The 25022-nt window shown below is 44.1% G+C and overlaps 1 protein-coding gene across 1 annotated transcript in view; it reads left to right on the forward strand.

Annotated features, from left to right (window-relative positions):
• The window catches only part of Lrig1 (leucine rich repeats and immunoglobulin like domains 1), a 102261-nt gene that overhangs the window by 17188 nt on the left and 60051 nt on the right, over positions 1–25022 (forward strand). The window contains exon 2 of the mRNA XM_075983398.1: positions 20251–20322. Coding sequence (XP_075839513.1) covers positions 20251–20322 — 72 coding nt within the window. The remainder of the gene's footprint in view (positions 1–20250; positions 20323–25022) is intronic.

A 25022-nucleotide genomic window follows, 5' to 3' on the forward strand; every position in this document is an offset into this window, starting at 1 on the left:
TAATTATTAAATCAGAGGCAATCTACAAAAGAAAGGATAATTAACTTCATTATTCAGTGATAAATATCATTTTGTTGTATAAATTTGCATCAGTGTTTCAGTTACATACCTGCTTCAAATTACTGGTGTTTGTTCTGAGATGATGATATTGTTGGCTTTGAACTCCACAGCCTTCTGCCTCAGCCTCCAAAGTGCTGTGATTAATTATAGCCCCATGCCATGCCTGGCTCAAACTATGGGTTCTGGGATTGTTTATTTAACTGTTTGTTTATTTATTGTCTTTAATTTTTTAACTTAAAATATAATTGCATAGTTTTTCTTCTTCCTTTTCTTCCTACAGCCCTTCCATGCACCGTTCCCTCCCTTGCTCTCTCTCAAATTCATGGCCTCCATTTCTTTGTGTGTGTGTTCCTAAGTATATGAATACAATCTGCTCAGTCCATATACTGTTACTTGTAGTATATGATTTCAGGACTGGTCACTTGGTATTGGATAATCAACAATTTCAGCTTATATTTTAAAGACTCAGTATTATGAGTATTTCCTCTATGGTTAAACTTTATAAAACGTGCGGTTTGAGTCATAATTAAACCTTGCCTGATACAGAGCCTCTAAGCTTTTCAAAAGCATAGCTGTTGCCAGGCATCCTTTTGTGCGTGATTATTTCTGTACTTCTTAGTTCCCTAGGCTGTTACTGAGTCTAGGTTGCTATCGATAGGAAGATTCTTAAGGCTTTTGCTACGGCTTCCCCCAAGAACGCGACACTCTCAGGGAAGCTGTGCTTTTTTTTCTGGCACGCTCCTGTTCCCAGGTCCCCTTTGTCTTCTGTTGCCGTGTACAGAAAACTGCCTTGCCGTCTGTTCGTCTTCCTTCTGTGGAGCATAAGGCTGAAGACTTCTCACTCACAGATATTTCCTTTTAAAGTTTCCTTTTTTCCTAGGTTCAATCCAGTAATTACCTCGGTGTCCTTAACTGTGGACTTGAGACTTGAGCACTGTTGAACTCTATAGAGCTGGTGTTTCTGAGGCAGGGCAGGTCTTGTTCTTTTGAAAGCTGTGCTCCTGGGGCCATGGCGTACTTTGGGCCCTTAAGCAGGACATGTGCTCGCTCTCTCTCTCTCTCTCTCTCTCTCTCTCTCTCTCTCTCTCTCTCTCCTTTCTTTTTTAAAAATAGACTCGAGTTGCACTTACGTTCCGCAGAATTACAGCAGCTCTGTATGTCCCAGGCTGTGGCCCCCATGGAGCTAGTTCAGCCCACTCAACCCCGGAACCCTGCCTGTGGCCAGTGTGCATGGTACCTACAGCTGGTAGGAATCAGAGCAGATTAGCATGGCCGAGAACCCTTCAGGAACAGCTTCCAGCAAATGGAAATTATTTTAAAACAAATTGATGTGGTTTTTCTGTCAAACCTACTTGGAACATAAACAAGGTTGGACCATAAGCTGCCCCCTTTCTACAGACAAGCCTGTGTTTAGAATGTGGCTTTCAGCAAAGTAAACATGGTCTCTAAAGTGAGTTGTCATTGTGTCTGATTTGAAAAGTAAAAGTAGCCGACTGCGGCAGTGCTGGCAGACAGCTCTAATACTGTGCGTAAGACATCATTCGTTCATTTGTCTTCCTGCCGCGCAGATACCACTTCCTGGAAAGGCCTTTGGAGTGAGGAGTCATTTGGTGTTAAAAAGATTAAGGGGAAAGAAACACCAGGGCATTTTTGTGGTGAGATAACTGTTTTTATTTTGCCCTTTGCCATGTGGTAATATCAAAAACATCTTGGGAAATACTTAACTCTTGTGTGTTTGTGAGTATGTACCCTTTCCTGGTCTGTGTGTCTTTGAATTCTCTGCCAGGTTCAAAATGGTTCCCCTATCCGAAGAACAGTGTCTTACTGAATTGGCCACAGTCTTCCTAAAAGGAACAACACTTTTAATGTTCTGATTATGTATTAATGAACAACCAGGCCAAGGGGAACTTGCCAAAATGGTTCGAGTGAGAAGGCCACCAGTCTTGGAGCGAACTTTGCACTCTGGGGGTGTGAATGATCTTGGGTGAAAGGAGTTTATTGCACAGGGGAGCAAGTAGAATCTCTTTGATGTTGGCTAACATCCTGGCCCCATAAGACTCTGGGGCTTCCCAGCTAACTATGTCTCTGCTGGCTGCAGTGGTGCTGGAATGTGGTGCTCAGGGTGTCCAGGAGCTTGCTCTTGACTGTCAAGGGTCAGGTACTGTGCAAAGGGAGTCACTGGCTTCTCCCATAGAGACTCCTCAGCCAACGTCAGTAAACGCTAGCCTGACTCCAGAACCAGACAGATGCACCTCCCAAGTTTTCCTCTGGAGGGACTTTTCGAGAAACAGCATGCTATTATTCTAAAACCTCTTGCCCCAACCACAGAAAGAGGTTAGATTCTAATCTTAATATGACTAATTTATTTTCTCCCCAATGCACTGACATTTCCTCCTGCCTTCTGGCTTCTTTCTAATTTTTGAATGGCTGGCCATTGGGAGCCCTGCTGTCCATAGCTTTTTAAAGTAATTACTTAAAAGAAGAAAGAAAGGAGAAAAAAAACCAACTCTTTCAAAATCTAGAGACTGTGGGAGGGAGGATCTTGTGCCTCGAGGATTGGCTGAACCTGCGAGTGTGTCCTTTGGGAAGCAGAAAAGAGGTAATTTGGTGTGTGTGTGTGTGTGTGTGTGTGTGTGTGTGTGTGTGTGTGTGTGTTTGTGCGGGGGGGGGGTGATGGCGGTATCCCAGGCTTACCATAAATGTGGGTACTTTGGCCTCTCCTGTATCTTCTAGTAGGAGAGGCAAAGGTTATTTGTACATTGTTTTTTGTGGTGTTGAAGTAAGGTAGCATTTCAGTCTGGAATTTGAGTCCTGAGGTAGTGGGGCTTTTCCCCCTCCTCTGACCTCCCCTCCCTTTCCCAGCCCCCTCCTTTCTTTCTTTTGTTTGAAATAGGGTCTTACTATACAGCCCTCACTGTCCTGGAAACTCAGCAGAGACCCACCTGCCTCTGCCTCTGAGTGCTGGGATTAAAGGTATGCACCACCACATCCAGCAGCTTTTTTCTTTTTAATTAACAGCTTAATCGAGATAGAGTCTGAATACCACAGTTGTCTTTTACGCGTTGAGGTTCTGAGTTCTTAGTATGTCCAGCAGCATGCAGCTGTCATCACTACTTCTGGGATATTTTTATCTCTATATTTTATATTTTAAATTTATATCTTATATTTATTTATATTTGTGCTGGAGCACAAACCCTCATGCTGGTTGGTGCTGCCATCCCCCTCCTTCTTTATCGTCTAGGAGTACCTGTTTTCTGTGTTGATTTGCCTGGTTTGAACGTTGGGTGTAACTGGAAACATGCAGTATCTGGCCTGTCATGCCTGCCATCTTCCTTTGCTTAGCCTAATATTTCCAAAGTTCTTACGTATGTACACATTATTGCTTCTTTGCTCTCATGTATGGGTGCTCGTAGAGGACAAAAGAGAGCACCGTCTTTCCTGGAGCTGGAGTTACAGACACTTGTGAGCATTCCGATGCGAGTGCTGGGAACTGAACTGGTTCTCTGTCAGAGCAGCAAATGTGCTTAACCACTGAGCCGTCTGTTCACCCCTTCACCCCTTCCCCAGACATCTGAATAACATCCCGTTGTTTGGATGTAACACATTGTTTATTCATTTATTAGCCAGACATTTGGGTTTTCCCCACCCTTTGGCTAGTAAGAATAATGCGGTTGTGAATTTCCCCCTCAGACAAGCTCTTTTCTGTAGCTCTGCTCCGCTTTCTGCACGCTGGGATGTGGCATGCACCACCAAACCTGGCATGACCGTCGATGTGTACGTTTTTGTTTGAGGGTTTGTTTCTTGGATGTGTATATGCGGAATTGCTGGGGCATAAGGTAAGTACATGTTGATTTTTGGGGGGCATTGCTAGGCTGTTTATGAAGAATCTGTGTGTGTCATTTTAAAAAGAGACAAGTAGTATGATTTCAGGTAAGGTTTGGGTTCTTCCCCAGGTTAGGATGTTCCTCTCGGGTTTGTTGTCCTCAGACTTTTAGAACCTATGGGGTCTTCTGATAGAAACATATGGGTATTACAGGTACTTATTAGTTCATAAAGGTAATATCCCACAACCCCTGGTGAGTTAGAACCACCAAGTTGAAAGTATATTTGCTACCGGTAACTTGTAGCTTAGCAACATAACGAGTGGTTGTGTTGGTTGCTGGGAGCCCTGGCTTGCTTGCTTCGAGAGTAAAGATCAGACCTCACATCACTACTAGCCTGGGAAAAGGCCACATTCAGAATTCCAAGTATGGCTCCTACTGAATGTGTCTGACCATCAGAGTCCAAGAAGAGTAACTGTGCTTCGTGACTTGCCCCTTGTTTGTCATCCCAAGAGAAGCAGCAAATATGGCAGCAAATAGCAGTGGTTGCTGTGGGGACTGTAGGTGCAGGAATCCAGATTATTAGCACTGGCCTCTACCAGAACAGACGAGGGAGGGGGCTTCCTTTCTTGCAGCCTGCTCTGGGCCTGATCATTTTCTCTGCTCGGGGCGCCTGCTTTGCCAACTGAGTTTAGCAGCTATAAATTTAGACAGAAATGTGGTACGGAGGCTGTCCAAAGGTAGGGAGCGTAATTGCTCTGGACAGGTTTACAATAGAGAGGTGTGAAGTGCTTGGTGGAGACCGGAAGCTGGGGGAGGGACTCCACATTGAACTTGGGCAGTTTCAGGGTGACGGACTGATGCAAGTAATTGAAAACTATGGCTCTGGTGACTTTTATTTGGAAAGGAACCCACGGCTTTGTGTGGTTTCTTTTAAAGCAGAGAAAAATCATCTCGCTGAGCTACTCAGGAGGTTGGTTTGGGACCTTTTCAAGAGATGTAGAACCTTGGTAGGCAACGAGATTCTCCGGTCTTTGCTTTTGTTTTCACACCTGCTCAGAGTGGGAAGACACGGTGGGGGCGGGAAAATCCTCATGGTGGCAGTCAGCTTTTGAGGTGCACTTTGGAAGCACTGACAGGCCTGCTCTTTGAAACTCATTTTGTGCGGTTAGTCATGGGGTGCATCTCTCTAAGCAAGACAGGAGTTACATAGGAGACGTTTGGGTAGCTAGTAGGCTTTAAAAAATTACCAGCAAAATATAGCAACAACAAAATTTTTTTAATAGACCCTAAACTAGAATTATGGTATTGTGGGCTGGAACCTGCATTTTAAAAGCTTTAGGGGAATTGCTTGGGATTCTTAGAATGAGGGTCCCCTGTAGAGCAGTCTGCATGCATGGGCTCAGCTGACACATAATCAGTTGCTAACTTAGTCTCAGGCCAGCTGTGTATGACCCTTGCCCTTTTCTGATGATGTGTTCTGTTACTCAAAACACTGTCTGTTCCTGCCTTAGTTTATGAAAACCCAAACCAAGAGCTAGACTCATTTTTATCCTTTTCAAACTTCCTCAACAGCTTGCATCAAGTCCTTTCAAAAGTATGATATAAAAGGTGTGTGGGGCGTGCCGGGCGGTGGTAGCACACACCTTTAATCCCAGAGGCAGGGGATCTCTGTGAGTTCAAGGCCAGCTTGGTCTACCAAAGGAGTTATAGACATTGGGGCTGTTACACAGAGAAGCCCCCCAAACCAACCAAACCAAAACAGCACTCCCCAAACAACACAAAGGCATGTGGGGAGTGGAGGTGATAGTTCTTCTTGGAGTGCAGCGGCTTTCAATCTGTGGGTCATGACTCCTTTGGGGGTTGAATGACCCTTTAGCAGTGGTCAAATATTAGACATCCTGCATAACAGATATTTACATTATGAGTCATAACAGTAGGAAATTATAGTTATGAAGTAGCAATGAAAATAATTTTGTGATAGGGTCACTCACCAGCACACGAGGAACTGTATTAGGGTCGCAGCCTGGAAGGGTGAGAACCACTGTGGAAGTGTGTGGTGGTTAACAGCGAACCTCGTTACGTAGGCTCAGGTGGAGCCTTATGTTGCCTTGCAGCTCGCTTGGATTTATAAGCACACAGTGCAGCCAGCTCAGTGCCACAGTTTAATTTCCTTTGGTTGGGAATAGTAGCCAACAGCTGCTTGGTTGTCCCCTAGTCTTCAGTGTGTTGGCGACACTCAGATAGATATGTGTGTGTGTGTGTGTGTGTGTGTGTGTGTGTGTGTGTGTGTATGTATATGTATGTGTGTGTGTGTATACATATATATTACATCTTTTTACTTTTTCTTTAAATGATCAGTTCTCAAATTTTTAAATCTCAGGATCCTCTTACACCCACAAAAATTACTATAGATTTCATGTAACATTAGTGTATAGAAAATTTTTAATATTATACCAAGCCCAAAGTTGGTAAGTTAGGTGGAATGTGGCATTAAAATTCTATCAGTGAACTTTGCATTTTTGTTACATTAAAATTCAATAGTGATTTATGTATACAATGTAAAATCATATAGAAATGTCCCACTTTGACACAGAACTGTGTCTAATGGATATATACAATACACATTTTAAATTTAGTAGTCTTCTTGAGCTAAATGTGTTTTCCTCGTGTATGATGTGACCTGGGAAATAAATGATTCACTGAGTTAGACAGGAAAAAAAAAGACCTCATTTGCATACACCTTTAGGTTTCATGTCCTGCCTGTATCCTCTCTTTGAAAACTGAGAGAGGGTGATTTTAAGTCAGACTAGAGGCGAGGGTGTGAGGGGAAGGGCACAGGCACAAAGGCACGATAAGGAAGGTCCTCTGAGGCCTGGGCAACTGTCTCTTGAATGGTGGTAATTCTAGCCACACCCTTCCCTCCTTTGGGAACTGTCAGTTTGGAGGGTCCAGATAGAAACAGTAAAGCATGATTACGGTAATGTTGCAACAGTAAGCACCATCCTTGTGGACCATTGCATTGCTGTGACTGCCTCTTCTGAGAGGCAGATGCAGCACAGGGCTTGCTCACTGTGGAACCCAGGGGCCAAGGAACCTGGGTGATGGTATGTCTGGCTTCCCAAACAACACTTTGAAGTGCTACCTGCTCCTACTGGCAACAGAGCCACCAGTTAAATATGCAGCTGTTAAGAACAGGAGTGTTTGCACAAGCAACCTTCAAATTTTCTGATCCTTGATGAAAGCTCGTTGATTGTGAATGATTAACTTCAACATGCATGAGGAAATATTATCCACCTAAGTGTCAGCTGTATTTGTATGTAAGAAAAAAAAATAAAACTGGCCACACCCTCAGCTGGTATCATGTGGGGTTGAGAATCTGTGTGCTCATCCAGCGAGTGCACCAGGCAGCATATTTCAAGCAGTGCAGGAATGTTGGTGCATGGTGTGTGACAGCTCCTCAGTGGCCATCCCATTCTGCCAGAACAGAAGAAAAGGAATGGGTTCTGTAAGCCTCCGGAATGTACAGATGCACTGAGGAGCTAGAGTCGAGAGAGGTTTTGGTAGGGTGCACCTCCGGTGGGAACCACATTCTGTATGGAACATCCAAAGAGTATGGCTAAAAGGGTTGGCTTGAGAAGTCTGTCCCTGTGTCACTAGCCTAGCAGTTTTTACAAGCGTATTTGAGGCGTATTTAATCTGTCACCTGGAGCTGTCCTTCCTAAGTACTTTGATTCTGATGCAGTGTGTCTCCATGACAGAACTGGAGGAGCTGACAGAGGGAGCTACAGTGTAGCATCTGCTGGGGACCCTGGGTTACAAGAAGAGACTTGGATATAGGATTGTGAGTCTGGTGTACACCAGCTGTGGTTAGAGGTTCCTAGGGGCTCTTGAAGCTGATATTGATCGGGTGGTTATCTCTTCTGTCCTTTATCTGGAAAGAAAAATTGTGATTAGATTTTCATGTGGAGTAAGGGGCGGGGGTGGGGGAGGAAGGAGTTTGGGAAAACCAAAACTAACCAGAAGGGCCCATTTCATACTCAGGTTTTCCCATGGGTTTGAGTAGCGGTGACTGAAATGATGTTCGGTGTGAGTAATGCTTTGAGGTGATTCTTGGGGTTCAGTTACCTTACTACAAGCCCAGAGCTTTGCTCATTTCCAGGGCGGAAAGCATGCATGCCGTGGGAGGGGAGAAAGCAGGTGCTTTGCCTTCCTACCCTACCTCTTTATTGTGCTCAGGTGCAGTGCCATTTGATCTTGGCAGTTCTGAAATACATTGAGCGCATTGTTCCCAAGCTGCTGGGATTAGTGCTGACAAACGGTGGGTCCTGCCGCCAGCCTCCTGTATGGCGATGGAAGGGGAGAAACCCAAGCTGTAAATGAGTCTCTGTTTTGGGGCTTTGTAGTGGCAAATTACACGAATGTCTGAATTGAAAAGGTGCCTGGTTTTATACCATCATGAATACCCAGGCCTTAGATAAATATTGACACCAGCAGTGTGACAGGCCTACCATTTGTCTCATGCCCCTAGGAATAAAAGGTCTTTTCTCAGGTGCTCATGACCTTATAAACCACCCTGACGAGTTTGTGCAGGTGCTCTTCTGCACTGTTTCTCGAGGTTTGAGAGTCGTTTTTTTTTCTTTGTGCTTGGGCAGGTATAGTCTGACTTGATCTCAACTGGCTCTGGCTTATTGATCAAGGGTGGGTTTGCTGCAGGTGAAGGTAATCACCAGCACAGTTGTGCCACCATCGGGCTGCCCTGGGATTGGAATGCCTTTTAACGGCATTGGTTGGATTTGAAGACCTAGTGTGGAATCGTGATAGGAAAGGGAAGACTTGTATAGATCCATCTGCTGCAGATACGGAGCTCAGAGCTGAATGCCTTCCGGGTAAACCATGCCCAGTCCCAGGCCATACTTTGACCCCTTTTATGGAAAAGAACTAGTTTGACACTTCTAAAGATAATGCTGGTTTTGTTCGTGCACACTGTGCAGCAGCCCCCTTACACGCTTATAGACCAGGGAAGTCCTGTTAGGGTCACTTGATATAGGGCAGGGTGCTGAGCAGGTTCATAGCTTTGGTTTTTTGATAGTGCATTGGTGGAACTGGGCACTGTTTTTGCATAGGAAGTTGTAGGTGGAAGTTCTGGCTGTGCATGAGGCAGAGTCTCAGGTGTGTGACCTCATGTGTATCTGGGTTCCCTGCTGAGATGGGAAGATGCTCTTTGGGGTGACTATTCTGCCTCTCCTTGCACACACAGGGTCTAGATATGTGTGTTGTATTTCTTAGGATTTTGTCTTTAGAACTCCAAAAGGGGTCATTTATGTGTGACTTTTGCTAGGACTTCTAATCAACTTTGCTGGTCCTCGCCCTAGATAGAGTAGTATATCATTCACTTCTTGTTTGGCTAATAGAGCTGACTGCTTATATCTACTCAGGGAGCAGATGACCTAGGACTGTTCAGTTTCACATGGAGAAGGAGTGACTTGCTACTGTGAGCCTCATTGATGAAGGGGTAAAAATCAGAGAAAGGAGTATTTGTTCTATAGCCAGCAAATCTATGTATCCATTAAATATGGTGGTAGAATTGACTGTGTTTGAGGAGAGGTCTCAGCATGCCTCATCTGAGTCTCTGCACTAACCCAGTGGAAAGGAAGGCCCCTGTTGTCACAGCAAGAGCAGCCTGTGAATGGTGCATGCTGAAATACCACTGTTCAGGCAGACCCTAACTGTGTATCTTGTTGGGAGCTTCAACATTAGAAGCAGAATGAGTTCCACTGCCCTCCTAGTTCTTGAGCGAGACAATCATGCTATGGACAGTCTTTCATGTTTGTAGTATTTCATGATGTTTTACTATTGCAGAAAGAAAAAACGGCTTTTAGGCATTAGCTAGGCATTTCGTAACATACTTAAACTCTTAAAAGCCCCTTGGAAAAATGGACAGAATGAAATCCCATGGCTATAAGCTAGTTAATAAAGTTGTTAACTGCTTGCCGTGCGGCTGACCTTTCAGAACTGTGTCTTCGATAAAATATTTAGCTAGATACTCCCACGCCTGCCTGTGATGCAGAAGATGGGTGCTTGTGAGTGTCTTCATTTTCTCATTTGGTTGATTTACTCCTCCGTTTCTGCTTTCTGCATTTGGGTGATCTTCAGTTTTAAGTTTTGGGTAGGCGAGAAAGAGAGGCTGTTGATCAAGGAAATAATGTTTACAGGTGTGCAACGCTTAAGTTCCTGTATATGCATCATGGTAAATTCCAATAAGCATGGTTTTTTTATATTTGAATATTTGGATTACAGATCCTGGATGCTTGGGCTTCATAAAGACTCACAGTGACATCACACAGACATGCTAGCAATCAGTGGCGTGATTTTAGTTGAAAATTCAAGGGCACATGTATGCAATGGAAGCTGACAGTCCACTAGGCAAGGCCTTTTTTTTCCCTTTTTTTTTCTTTTTTTTAATGAGAAGTTTCAGCATGGTAAAGTCACACTCACTGATGTCATTTGCCTAGTAAAGCTTTTATATGGCAGTGAGAGGAAAGAATACTGATAACACTAAGGTAAGCTGCTGTTTCTCCAAATGGATTTGTTTAAAACAAGCCACTTTCATTTCCTTCCTTCCTTTTAGTGAAGGAAGATAGGCAGCTTATTACACATTGTTCCTTTGTGAACCGGAACTTATTTGCTCAAAATTATCCTTCTAACCACTTATTATAAACAAGGGCAGAGGGCTGGAGAGATGGCTTAGTGATTAAGAGCACTGGTCTCTTCCAGAGGAGCTGGTTTAATTCCCAGCACTCAGGAGGCAGAGGCAGGGGGACTCTCTGAGTTGGAGGCCAGCCTGGTCTATAGAGCGAGTTCTAGGACAGCCAGGGCTATACATAGAAATCTTGACCCAAAAGAAAACCAATGAATGAATGAATAATAAATACTGAAAACCCCTAATCATTACATGTCAAGAAGTAAGTCAGTATTGAGTTTTTTTCCCATTCATTTCTGTGATAGGAAGTTTTGTACTAATATTTTCTCCACTTGGCTTATATTAGGAGATAAGAATTAGACTTGTATGTGTGGGGGGGAGGCATACAGAATGTCTGTCATTTCCTGGTTCTAGAAAACTGGAAGATGGTGTTTAGGATGGTGTGTAACGGGTGGCCCAGATAAAGAAGTTTTGTTTGTTTGTTTTGATGTATGCCTGTTGTACTCAGAGGAAGTAATGCATCATAGAGCCTTCATTCTTACTGCATGTTTATACCTCCTGCCAGAAAAACAAGTGTGGAACTTGGCCACCCTGAGCAGGAGTACTCCTTAAGGAGCTGTGCTGAGATGATTGTTTTGCATCTTAAGCAGTTGTCCTCTCAAGACTCTTACTGTAAACACACAGATGTGAACCTATAGGCACGAATTAGAGAATCATTTAAGGTGCTGCAGCAGGAGCTTGGTCCCAGTGTTACTGTGGACAGTGGTTTTATCAGAGCTGAGAACTAAATTCTGTAGACTATCAGACGTATCCATAAGGGCAGCCAGTTTCCATCTTCCTGTGTATACCCCAACTTAGTGAATACTCAAGCTGTCTTGTTAGCACAGAAAACACTATCTTACAGTGGATGACTCTGTAGGAAGCTCATCTCCCGAGAGAGCACTTTTGGTGGACTTACCAAAGCCCTTGGAGAACCCGTGATTCTAAATTTGTTTACTAAATATCTTTTTTTCTCAGACTCATGCATCCCTCATTTCCTGTCCCTTTTGCCCACCTGATTTTTGTTGCAAAAGCCCATTTCCTGCCTCAGTAGAGCATTGGGAAGTTTGCTCCTCCACTTTCTCCCCAGGAGCTTTGCTATCTTCGGAGTGAGTGACCACAAGTGGACACTGTCTGTTCTCAGGTCTGGTGACAATCTTGAGGTTAGGAAGCGCCTAGCTCTGAGGTAGAACTGCATTTTATACTATAAAAGGTAGTTTGGGGCCCAAGGGTGGGTTTTGTGCAAGCAACGAATCCTCAAAGCCCTGTAGAATGTAGACTCTGGAAGTGTGCGTTTGTGATTCCTTGGTAGAGGTGATAGAATAGGGAAAGGGCAATTCTGGGGGGCTAGCATTCAACCCTGCCATCTCCTCACTCCCGTTTCTGTCTGTTTGAAGCCCTTCTCCAATTAGAAAGTCAAATGGTGGCCCTCTGTACCTCATCCTGCTTTGGTGGTCATGCTAATGTTCCTCTGGTGGTAAATTTGTGGGCTGGTCAGGCCTGGGGCAGGCAGCCATTCCCTGCTCAAACGAATGCCATTTGTTTATCAAATAGCTACCAACCACAGCAACAATCATGGGCTGGAGTGCACCTTCCTCATTGAATTAATTCGTCTGTAGGGGTTAATAGTGCACAGACCATGTGGGATTCTTCTCAGTGTCAGCCTCCACCAAGGATGCTTAAATAATAAAATAAATGTTCCTATTTCCTCTCTCTTTGTCCAAGCAAAAATTTTGTAAGGAAGACGGATCCTAGACTCTCCTGCTGTAAGTAAGGTGTGATGCTGAAAACAGATGCTGACTGTCTGCAGTGATGGCAGGGAAATGTCGTCTTCCTGGAGGAACAAGGAGCTAATTCTGTTCTGTGGAAAGACTTGAATGGTCTGGTGATTGACACTCAGGAAGGTCTCAGCCCTGAGAGCTGTTAGGATTGGTATAACCATTGATTCAGCTGCTTGTTAGGTGGGCCAGGAAGCTCTGGGCTCCTCTTTGCCGCTTTGCCCTTCTCTTTCTACAAGATCCTGGTGGCTTGTCTCTTTAGCAGTTTACTTTCCTTTTTTGCTCTGTGGCCTATTTGCTCCTCTAGCCTCAATTCCTCAGAAAAACAAGTTCCTCTCAACTCCCCTTTCTGGATTACTTTTTTTTTTTTTGAAGTCTTTTCCATCACAGCAGATCTTCATTGTCCTGGACTCCTGGACTTGATGCACTTGTCATAGGGATGCTAGACTCACGAAGGTGCCGAGCAGATACTGCTGTTGAGTATAGAGATTGTCACCAGGAGTGCTGAGGTCTGTGGTAGGAAACTGCTTATAAAATCCACATAGCCCATTGTGGTGCGGAAATGCCCACTTAGTGACTATTCTCAAGAGAAACTGCAGCATACTCTTCCGCAAAAACCCTAGGGTTTTTCTTTCTTACAAATGTGTCCTTGTGCCACATGAACTACCAGTGGAAGCCAGAAGAGGACGTCAGATCCCTCTGGAACCCTTACAAATGGTTATTGGCTGCCATGTGGGTGCTTAGAATCATTTTCCCAAACACTTCAGTTAGAAATAAACACATTTTTCTGCAGCCCAGTTTTGGCTCAAGATCAGCCAGTATGCAACTTTTTATCTATTACTGGGAGCTACTTCCTGAGAGCCATTTGATTGTGGTTATTTGGTCAGGAGTCCTACCTGACCAGAAAGTTGTAATCTTCTTCTTATCCTAATTTATATCAGAATTTATTTAGTCATTTAAAATTATTTTATGTGTCTGTGTGTTTTGTCTGCATATTTGTCAGTGCAACACATGTGTGCAATGTCCCCAGAACCAGGAGAAAATGCCAGATCCTTAGAGCTTGAGTTACAAGTTGTTGTGACCTGCCGTGTGGGTGCTGGGAATTGGACCCAGGTCTGGAAGCACAGTCAGTAGTCTTAACTGCAGCCCCATGTATATGCTTATTCGTGTACATGTACATGTGTAATTAGGATAAATTGCAGAAAGTCTTATGGTAGACATATACTCAAACATTTGTTGAATTTGGCAATTATCAGGTACTAGAGGAAAAAGATGTATATCTCTATCAGATTAATACTGTTAGGATAGAGTACATTCAAGACCTTCTGAGGTTATAGAGGCAGCATGAGTTGGCATTGGAGTTCAGAGGCCCTGGCCTTGTAGATGCTGGATGGTAGAGTGCTTGCCCAGCACAGTAAGCCCTGGGTTTGATTCCTAATACTGCATGAAACAAACATGGTGACACATGCCTGACATCCCAGGTCTTGGGAGTGAAAGATGGGAAGGTCAGAGGTTTGAGGTTGTCCTTGGATAGAGCACTTCCAGGACCAGTTTGGGCCACGTGAAAACACTGCCTTAAAAAAAAAAATCAGAGGCTCACACTAATTAATTGAATTGATTTAAAGAGGAATGGGTGAGTTTTCATCCTTATATGGCTGTGTTCTTATGGCTGTGTGTTGGCTTCTCTTTTAAGTCACCTCTTAGGCCTCCCTTATTCTCAGGGAAGATGGCTTTAGTAGTAGCACTTTTAGAATTGGAAATAATTGCAGTTATTAGTGTCTTTCTGAAATAGAATTAACCAGAAACACAAAATGAGTGGCATGTATCTTGTTGGGATACCATTCACTTCCTATTTCCTTATTCGCAGAAGGTATTCCATCGCTGAACCTCCGCTCGGGCTCATGTGACTGTGGCTTGTTTAAGATCGAGGATGTTTTTCTGAGTGAGAAAGCCCTTGGGTGTGGACTCCAGACGGATGAGTCTAACTTAAGTTGCAATTGTATTGTTCCTAATGTAATGTGTATTAACAGGCTCTTCACTGTGGGCTGGGTAAAGCATCAACGTTAGAAAAAGGGATAAGGATATGTGACATCTTGGATTTAAAGTGTTTCCTACATTCACAAACCTGGCAAATGGATGTAGGGGCCACGACAGTGATTTCATTGGAAGCTGCTGTGTGACATGTGAGTTCCCAGAAAGTACAAACGCAGAAGAAACAGCCCTCTAAACACTTGGGGCTCAGAGGGCTTGAACAGTTTTTGTACTTTAGAATTCTCGAAAGGACCAGTCCTGCTTCCCTGGCTCCAAACAGGCAATGTCCTCTTTAATGGGTGATAAACATTGCAAATTCTGAGGCTGAAGAAGACATGGATAGCCAGAGCCTAAAAGATATCATGAAAACGATTTTCCCGGGCTAGCCCTGGTCCTTAGAAGCTGGCCATTGGGTTGCCTATCCCCTTCTCCCCTCCTTGCTGTGTTACCCAGTTTAGCAAACATCTGAAAGTTTAAACTACGAAAAGCTCTGTGCTGTCCAGGATCCCAGCCAGGCCTGAGTAATGGGAAATAGATTCACTTGGAAACCAAACTGCAAAGGGAAACCTCATTCAGTGGGGAGTGCTTGTCACAGATTTAGGACCAGTTCCTTCCGCTTGGAGCTGTCGTCTGGTTGTGTTGAGAGCCGGAAGCATGCATTTTGCTGTGCTTCACTGTGAGAGTCTGCCTGCAGAGGCTTGTCTTGGGGTGGGGGTGGGGGGGACTGAGCTCATTCTGCTGTCTAATAAAGTGGGGTTACTTCCTTACCACAGCTTACTCAAAAAGTAAGTGGCACTTTTTGTTCCTTAGCTTCTGAGAAGTCAATGAATTATTGTTTGCCAACTTGGGAGAATGCTTGCCAAGTTTGTAACATGTGGTTCATGCTGTAATCCAGGAAGGTGCTGGTCAGATTATGGAAATACCGATTAAGCCTATAGCATTACATTGGAGCAGTTTTTATTAGAATTCCCTTCTTTCCAAGGAACTTAGGCTTTCCAGTGTCCCTTTCCTGCTTGGGTAGTTAAGAACTTGCTTGAGAAGAACTTGGGAGCCAGGCTGGTTGTGCATACCCCAAACCTGAAACTTTAGTGGTACAGGAGGATCAAGGTCTTTCTCAGCGTTTCTGTGAATTTGAAGCCAGCCAGAATTACATTACATAAGACCCTGTCTCAAGAAAAAAGGATGATTTATATAAATGTGATGATTTATAAGCGTTGGTTACTTATAGTTAGTTCCAGCCCAGTTTAACAGAAATTTCAGTGATAACTGAAGTGCCCTTCCTCCATGCAGTGCACATGCTTTATTGAGTGCTTGAAATACAGTTAATGTGATAAGGAGCTGAGCTTATATTTTCTGCTATATCAATACAAGGCCACATGGTTAGTTCAGGTGTACGTGGTGGTAGCGATTTCTCGGCTATTGAAATTCTCTGGCTCAGGGCTGGGAGCTTGCTGGAAAATATGCTTAGCGAGCACAGGGTTGTCGTGCCCTGTTAAACAATGTGCTTTTCAGACACGCCTGAATAAAACTTGAGCTGTTCTCTGCATCCCTACCTCTTGTGTGTTCTGCAGATGGTGGGCCGCATGGCCATCTTTCAGCAGATTAGCTGAAAAAGTACCTATGGCTGGGTTCAATTGTTGGAAGATCCGCATGCTCTTTGTGCAAGAACAGGAGCAGTTTGTGTTGTGACGGTGGCTGGTGATGCTCAGGGAAAGCTGCAGTTGGCAGGGACAGAATTCCTGGAGGTTTCTCTCCTTAGGTACAGGAATACTTTGACAGTGTGTGTGTTGCTGACAGGTGAATTGTTTGACAGGAAAATCTGAACCCTTTACTGAAGACCCATTCACCTGTCAGGCAGGAAGGGACAGCCGTGTTCCTGGAAATAAGTGGGAGGCTTTAGATGTGTGTGCAGGTCAGCTGCCACCTGGAGGAATGCTTCTCAGTAGTTAACCCTTTCATTGTTCTTGGGATGGGAAATTAAAATTCGTATTCTTTTCTGCAAACTTCTTGGACTAAGTATATTTCCTTTAATGTTGGAAAACGAGTGTTGGTAAGTATATAAGGCAAAGGGTTAAAAAAAGTAATTTTTTAATTAGGAAAAAATATACTGTGCTCATAATTGCTTTATTTAGAATAGCCAAAACTAGAAAGAAGCTAACTGCTTGTCTGCAGACAGCAGATAAGAAAATGTAGGATGTTCATACCAAGTATTATTCCACCATCCGAAGCAGTGACATTTAGACATATGTAATGAGATTCATTCATGAGCCTTGAAAGCATTTGTGTTAAGTGAAATATGCCAGACACAAAAGGACAGATGTCTTATGATTTCACTCATGTGGTGCCCAGAGAAGTGTTTATAGAGACAAAATGGTGGTTGGCATATCCAGGGCAGATTGGAATTGGGAACTTTATGGTAAAAGTGTTGACACTGGTGGTTATAATGGGTGTGTCTGAATGTATGTGTGGTCGCTGAGCAGCAACTTACGAATGGGTAAATGGTGAATTTTATGTTATATACATTTTCAATGAGTGAGCAAGTAGTGTGAGAATTTATGTTTTAACTGATGTCTATTATTTTATTCTTTGTTATATTTCCACAGAGGAATTACATTGTTTCCCTCATTTCCTGGTAAGGCATTTGAGGTCTCACGGTTTCTTCAGGGATTCAGAACGACTTTTCAAACTTAAAAGCTTGTCTAAGGACAGGAGCTGTTGCAGGCAGGGGCTGTGAGCCGTGGCACCTTTGCTCCTGCTGCCCACAGGTGCTGTGGGAGAGTGGCCCTTTCTAGGCAGTCCCTTGGCACGTGTGTTGATCTGGGGCTTTTCTGGTTCAGTGACTACCCACACTGACCAGTGAGGGCTAACGCGCTTAGTGTCTTGTCCTTGTAGTTGCTTGCTGTCATCTTGGTATCAAGTCCCAAGAGCTTCTCAGCTCTGGATTACAGTGTGTCAGGAAAAGTTGTTTCTCAGTCTGCTCTAAGAAGCAGAATTGATTAGCATTTCTGAAAGTTAGTTATCTTTCCTTGCAAGGAAAGACAAAGCAGTGGGTGTACAGCTTTAAAAGGACACTTGAGGGGTGGGAAAGGAGAGACGGGATTTCATCTCAGAATGTTCCAAAGGAAGCCCTCAGTGAGCTGTAGAAAGCTGCTGAGCCCAGCCACTCCCCTGACCCGTGCATTCTGAACCTGTAGCTCCAGGAGCCAGGAGTCCAGGTCCCAGCAGAAGCCAGTACTCCCCAGGCCAGAGGTGGCTGGCAAAGAGGTTTTGTTTGACCTATTCCTGGCTACTTTTTTTTTTTCGTAAAGGAAATAAAAAGGTTTTTCCATAAGAATTCAGATTTTGAGCTTCTCTGGAAAGCCTTGCCTGGTGTCAGCATTGGTCCTTGTCTCTGGTGCCAAGGAGTAAATGGCTGCGTAGGTGGATGGGCACGCTTCCGTGTTAGTCTCAGTCCATCAGCCACCTAGTCTGCTTGTCCATCTACCTGCTCTGTGGCTTCTGAGAGTCTTTATTAAGTTCTCTTCAGTTCACCCATGCCAGTTCCCTGTGATGATATAAACTTTGTGCTGTTGTTACCCCTCAAGACAGTGTCCCCATACCCTTTTTGATAATCTGATCAAAGCAGAAGGTGGTAGTGTAGTCAGCCCTTTCACCGATGGAGGGAATTCTCTCCAGCTGGGTGTTCTCTCCCAGGTCTAAGGTGCTAATGTCTGCATCCTCATTAGTAAACGCCCCCTAAGCGTGGTCAAGCTCATACTTGACTTCAGTATGTGTTTTAAAAATTACCACCTTCAATCTTTATGGTAACTTAATCTCTGGACAAATTGCTTTTAATTCAGACTGTGCTGTGAACACAGATGGGCCATTCGTTTCAAGTGCAGAGTGACTTTTATTTAGATGAATGTCTTTGAGTTCACAGTGAAATGGCTATCAGCTCTAGGGTAGTATTGATTAAAATGTCTCTGGAGTAAGTTTAAAAGATAGTCACCGTTTATGATTGGTAGTATTGTTAATTAGCGTTAATGTCAAGGGAATCAATAGCCATGATGAAAGATGTTGACCCCCCCCCCCCAGGCCTGGATGGACTTGTGGCCAGGAACTGGAAGGCAGTGAATGCTCATCTTGATCACCCCCAGTGGCTTCTGCTCCTGATGGATTAGGCTGGCTGTGTTCAGCCTGTGGTTAAAGAAGCTAAGCTTAATGAACATTGCCGAACTTGCTCTGTCTACATCTAAGGCTAGAGGTAGGAGTGCCGGGGAGAGATGCCCAGTTCTGTCCAGGATGGTGCTACTACCTGAATGCTGCATCTGCGTGGCTTCCCTGGTTGGGGTTATCACCAACATACATCCCCACCAGTTGGCTCCCTTCTCTTGGGATTGTCATTCCTAATTTTGTTCATCGGTGTAGGCTGCCGATTCTGAATCTTGTGGTGTTCATTTTTTAAATGTCACTTGAACTTTGTCTATGCTCCTGAACTTTTTAAAATTAGTCTTAGATTCTTGTTTAGACCAAGATTTTCAGTCTGACTAGTACTGACCCTGAGTTGCTGGATGCCTGATTGTGAGACACTGACTGCTTGGCTTGGTGGGGTGTTTGAGAGTCTCTCCAGCTTCAAACCACAGATCTTAGTGCCATCTTCCATCATCACTGACAGCTGAGCATCTCTCTAGACGTTGCCGTGTGTGTGTGTGTGTGTGTGAAATCACTCTTGGTGGAGAACTGCTGGCTTAGACTGTGAAGTGCTGACAGCCTGATCTCTTTCTGTAACTAGTGTTTGTTGTTGATACTTTGGTTAAACATTAATTTTTAAAAAGTCATTGATGGTGTGCTGCATTAACCCTAGCAGAGGTAGGCTGGTCTCTGAGTTCTTGGGCCTGATCTACGTAGCAATTTCCAGACCAGCAAGGACAACATAGAGAGACCCTCTCTCAAAATAACAGTGAGAATGTATGACTTAGAGCAGTGGGTCACAGTCGGGGAGGTGTCAAATGACCCTTTCACAGGGGCCATCTAAGACCATCAGAAAACACAGATGTTTACATTACAACTCATAACAGTAGCAAAATTATAGTTACGAAGTATCAATAAAAATAATTTTATGGTTGGGGTCACCACTGCATGAGGAGCTGTATTAAAGGTGGCAACATCAGGAGGGTTGAGAACCACTGCTTACAGGCGCACATGGTGGAAGGAAAGAACCAACTTCATAGGTTGGCTCTGACCTACACACACACATAGACACACACAACCCGAATGTAATTTAAATATTTACTTTATATGTGCGTGCGCCTGAGTATATGTTTGTGCACTGCATGTGTGTATGAGCTTACAGATATCAGAAGTGAATGTCAGGTCCTCTGGAACTGGAGTTACAGGCACTTGTAAGCCTTGTAGGTGCTGGGTACTAAACTCAAGTCCTCTGCCAGATCAGTAAGTACTCTTAACTGTTCAGCTATCTCTCCAGTCCCAATAAATGTAATTTTAAAAACTGAGTGGCCGTGGACTTGACCTGGTGCAAAGCATTTGGACTAGGACTGGCCCACCTAAGTTTTCAAGTGTCAGGTAGCCAGCTGGTGCTGTTGAAGTCTGCTTGGTCTGCTCCCGTGGTGCAGGTTCCCAGCTGTGCCCTGTGCACTCTGTGTGCACTGAAGCAGGTGAGGAGAAGTATGTTTACAGAGCTCAGTGTGTGTTACTAAACAGTGAGCAGGATGAGAGGTCACTAGGCAGAGGGACTGGATTTCTTTGGAGGTGAGGAGAGGTTTCTTAGTCTTTGATATAGTGTCAACTATTTATTGTTTTTCACCTTCTCTTTTACCAGAAACCTGAGTTATAACAAACTCTCTGAGATTGACTCCGGTGGTTTTGAGGACTTGACAAATCTTCAGGAAGTGTAAGTGTTTCCCTAAACCCACAGGGGTGGAGGGCAGAAAGGTCTGGGGCGGGGAATCTTTTCGTATTATACTGTTCCCACTCTCCTGGGCAGGGGATCTCGGCTTATAGGATGGCACTTTGCATACGGGTCTTCACTGACAAGTGGCACTAGAATGATTTCTCTCGTCTGTGGTTTTAGTTACCCACAGACAACCAAAAATGCAAAGTAGAAAATTCCAGCAGTAAACAGTTCATGAGCTCAAGTTGCACTAATTATGAGCAGTGTGGTGGAGTCTTGCATTTTTGCCCAGGTCACAGACTGTGTACACTGTCCGTGCCAGTTGCCCAGTTATCAGATCGTCAGCCATGGCATTGTTATGCTTATGTTAAGTAATGCCAGTTTTCCCTAGTAATGGTCCCAAAGCACAGGTTTGGTGATCGTGACGATGGGATATGCCAAAAAGAAGCTCTAAAGTAGTTCTTTAAGTGAAAAGATGAAAATACAATAAGATTTTGTATAAGAGATTGAATTCACATAAATTTTATTCTGTGTTCTTTTAGTTATTATCAGTCTCTTACAACAACTGATCTACATATGGAAAAAGACTATATGTAGGGTTCTAGGTATCCATGGGGGCCAGAGAGTGTAGTCCTCATAGATCAAGGGGCGCCATATTAAATTTCTCCCATTGCTGCAGCCCCTGTTTTCTGTGAAGGGCCTGCTTCAGTGTAGTAGGCATTCTGGAAATCATGGTTGCCAGGTGGGTGTGTGAGAGATAGAAAACCCTGTTGGCCAGTCGGGATACAAAGCTGTCCTGGTGTTTTCTCACAGGTCCCACGAAGGTAGGATCATTTAGTCAGCAGTGATACCTGGTGCTAGCCCACTGTCTGTGTTTCCCGTGAATCTGACGTAAAAGCATAGGCAGTAGAGGCTCGCCTTCCCTGTGTCTCCTAGCAGAGCCGAGCACCAGGTATTTCTTGGAGCATCCTTCAATGCAGTCCTCAGTCATTCTTTTTTTGGGGGTGGGGGATTTGTGGGTTTTTGGTTTTTTGAGACAGGATTTCTCTGTGTAGCTCTGGTTGTCCTGGAACTCACTTTGTAGACCAGGCCTTGAACTCACAGAGATCGGTCTGCCTCTGCCTCTCGAGTGCTGGGATTAAAGACTTGTGCCACCATTGCCCAATTAATCATTCTCTTTATTGTCATGAATTCTGTTTTGCTACATGCACTGGGATTATCAGGAATTTAGTTCCACAGCAGCTTTATAGAAATTTCACGTAAGTCATCACAGAGCCGCTGCGATGATTTACTGCAGACTGCATACATATATGTGCATCGTTTTAGGATCAGAATCTATATTACAGTTAGTTGTTGTTTTGAGACAGGATCTTGCTGTGTCACCCAGGCTGGCCTCAAAGTCACACGATTCTCCTGCCTTAGCCCCTGAGTGCTTAGAGTTGCAGGTGTTTATGGTTTTGTATCTGGCTTACCTACTAATCCTCACATTTAAAAATACATAATTTAAATCCCCCCTCATTATTTGGAGACTTTATTAGGATCACTTTAATATGTTTTAGGATGTTTCTAATGCACTAGGGTCCCATAGTCCCATTCAAACACCCCTTAATTGTAGCTGTCTCTCCCTACATTCCCTCCCTCAACCCCATCTCTCCCTACCACTGGATCCTCCCATTCCAGTCTCATCCTGTCGTGTTCCTGTCCCCCTTGTCCCTATTCTCAGCCCACTCATAAAGTCTATGCTCAATATGAATAGTTATATAAAACTACCATAAAATCATTTTCAGGTTTACTATTATAGACATTTTATCAGATTATTAAATTCTTTGTACATTTTACTACAAGTAGTTGATAAAAGTCTTGTGGGTTATTCTTCTGCTCTGTAATAGCATCTTATCTAATGAAACCATAACTTCATCCACTGATACAGTTTGTAGAATAGGTGCACTCCCATTCGTCATGTCCAAACATTCTGGGTTTTATGTCCTTTTACAAAGCTTAGACTTCCAGCGTTAAATGGCAGAGTTGCAAGGAGTTTGGGAATGCCTTGTGTTGGTCTTTCATTTGCCCGTGAGGTTCAGCTAGCCAGGATGGTAGGATGAAATGTGAAGAGGACCAAGACTTCAGTAACAAATCCCGCAGACTGCTGACTTCAACAGCAGACTGAGTCCTCATGGTTCTGAGAGCTGGAAGCCTGTAGGACCAGCTTTTCCTGAGCTCTTTCCCCTTAGTTTGCAGATGGTTGCCTTTTGCTATGTCTTCATGTGGTCTTTCCTCTGTGCATATGGTTGTGTCCTGATTTCTTCTTATAAAGACACCAGTCACATCACTCAGGATCCACCTGTATGATATCGGTTAACCTCAATGATATTTTCCTACCCTTGTGCTAGAGGTGGAACACAGAGCCTTGACCATCCTAGCTCAACACTGTACCACACCACTGAGCTGCAGACCCTGAACACCGTTTTTAAAGGCCCTATCTGTAAATATATTTATACTCTGATGTCCTAGATGTGTGCTTCCACACACTAATTTGAGGAAGAGGACACAGTACAGCCAGCCCTAGTTACTGAGGTTGATAATCATAGTCTGTCAGGAGCCAGTTGGCTTTATAACCCAGCACTTTGCTTTGGTCCAGGATGTTGTTGGCTCTTGAGATTATTATATGTTCAGATTCTCTGTCAGTCTCAGAGATTATTGGAAGAGATTAAAATGATGTTATTTCCTGTGACGCCATAAGCTTTAGTTTATACTTATTCCTGTGTCTGCTTTGTGCTAGATGAGATACAAAAAATAGGTGAGATACAAAATAATAAGTGAGATCCGAAATAGGGCTCTGACTGGGGTGAGGCAGATGAGGGCCTGTCCTTAGGCACTGATGTCACAAGGGCACCAAAATTTACCAGCCGAGATAATGGATATTTTGATGTTATGTTTTAAAAGTTAAGAGGAATGTTTTAGAAAGTTCACAATGAACAAAATTATAAAAAATCTGAATCAAGACAGAATCAATATTTCTGGTGCTTTCTTATTGCCTCAGTACCAGAATGATTTGATTGTGCTACTTTTAATCCATCTTATCTCAGACTTTTGAATTTGCTCATTGTGGGTTGTTTTTTGCATTCATTTTGATGTATATTTTTAAAATTCTGTTAATGCATTCTGTGTCCTGTCATTCATATGTACGGTGAGCACTCTGAAGAGCACTTTCTGTGTTTATCTCCCTCCATCCCTGTTCTTGCTCAGAGGCTTCCTTCTTTCTCTCATTTGCTTGGCTCCCTGGACCTCCAGCTGTAGTCTCCATCAGCTCCAGGTTTCTCAAGAGTTTATGCTAACAGCTAGTAAGGGGCAGAGTGTGCACAGCTCACCCACTGTCCTGTGGCTACATGGCCTCCTGGTAGGGAAATGGCTGGATTTGTGGTTCTGCTCCAGGTCTGTTCCTGCTCTTGGGTTTTCCCCCTTTCTGTGACATTGATGTAGTGGCCCGTAGTCAGTCCTGTTGTAGCTCCTCACTGATGTGGATGCGGGATTCTCTGCCTTTGAATCCAGGAGTCTCTGTGCTCAGTGTGTGGTTTAGTAACACATTCTTGAGGCTGACAGATTGGACTTCTTGCCACCGTGACTGTCTCTACCTCTGCAGACGGTGAGTTGCTTTCATCGTGCCCAGAGTAGCAACACTAACTTGTGGAGACCCAGGGCTTTCCCTAAGAGACTTGTAATAAAGTCCTGGTAACTCAGAGAGCTACCAGCAGTGAGTGGTGGGACCTAGGTAAGATAATGGAAAGAGAACACAACCCATAGTCAACACACGAGTGCTTCCAAATTAACTTGGCTCAAGGCAGTTCTCTCTTGTGATCTTTGGAGCAAAGGCCAGCACGATTTGTAGTGACTTAGCAGTGGTTTAATTTTGGAAGCTCTAGAACCACATAGCATTGTGCATTGAGGAGAGACAGAAAGCAAGCCCTTTGGAGCCCCCGGAGGATATGGCTATGTGCAGCTGCTTCCAAGTCGCAGTCCTCACTCTTACAACCCCAAGGAAAGCCCAGCAGGGAGTGCCTCCACCAGAATGCTGGACACCGAGTCCTCTAAGAAGAGGCTATTTATACAGTCCTCTGTGCAAAGACACTCAGATCACATTACCGCGGGTGGTTTGGGAGGGCTTGCTACTATGCTGCTGTGCCCTCCATGCTTCCTGGAGAGGGCAAGGAAGCCCTGTGCTCCTCCCTTCCCCTGCCCATGTGCATGTACAAGCACAGGTGCGGAGGGCACAGTGGTTGTTATGTAAAGAAAGACTGGCATACTGAGGGAGGTTCGGATGGGCTTTTTTTGCTATTAGTACTGACTGCTAAGTATTTCTCACTTTTAGATTTATTTCTTCTGGATCCTGCCCAAGCCTTGTGACTCTGGTACTTGTATTATTTACATTTCATAAAGGAGGAAACTAAGGTACAGCAGCGTTAAATGGCAAGCTGAAGGTCATTAGATTGCTAAGGAGTAAAAGACCTAAGCCTCTGTGATTTAAAAATCCATGCTGTATGACCTCATGCCCAAAACTCCCTGCTCAGCTACTTACTTGGTAACTGCCTTTGTTTCTTCATTAGAGTGGACTTGAAATTGAGTGGACTCCTGAGGGACTGGTGTGTTATTCAGGACTGGGCAGAGCTGGGCACATAGCAGTCATTCGCCCTTCTTGTCATGTG

The sequence above is a fragment of the Microtus pennsylvanicus genome, chromosome 8, assembly GCF_037038515.1.
Source record: "Microtus pennsylvanicus isolate mMicPen1 chromosome 8, mMicPen1.hap1, whole genome shotgun sequence".
NCBI classification, from domain to species: Eukaryota; Metazoa; Chordata; class Mammalia; order Rodentia; family Cricetidae; genus Microtus; species Microtus pennsylvanicus.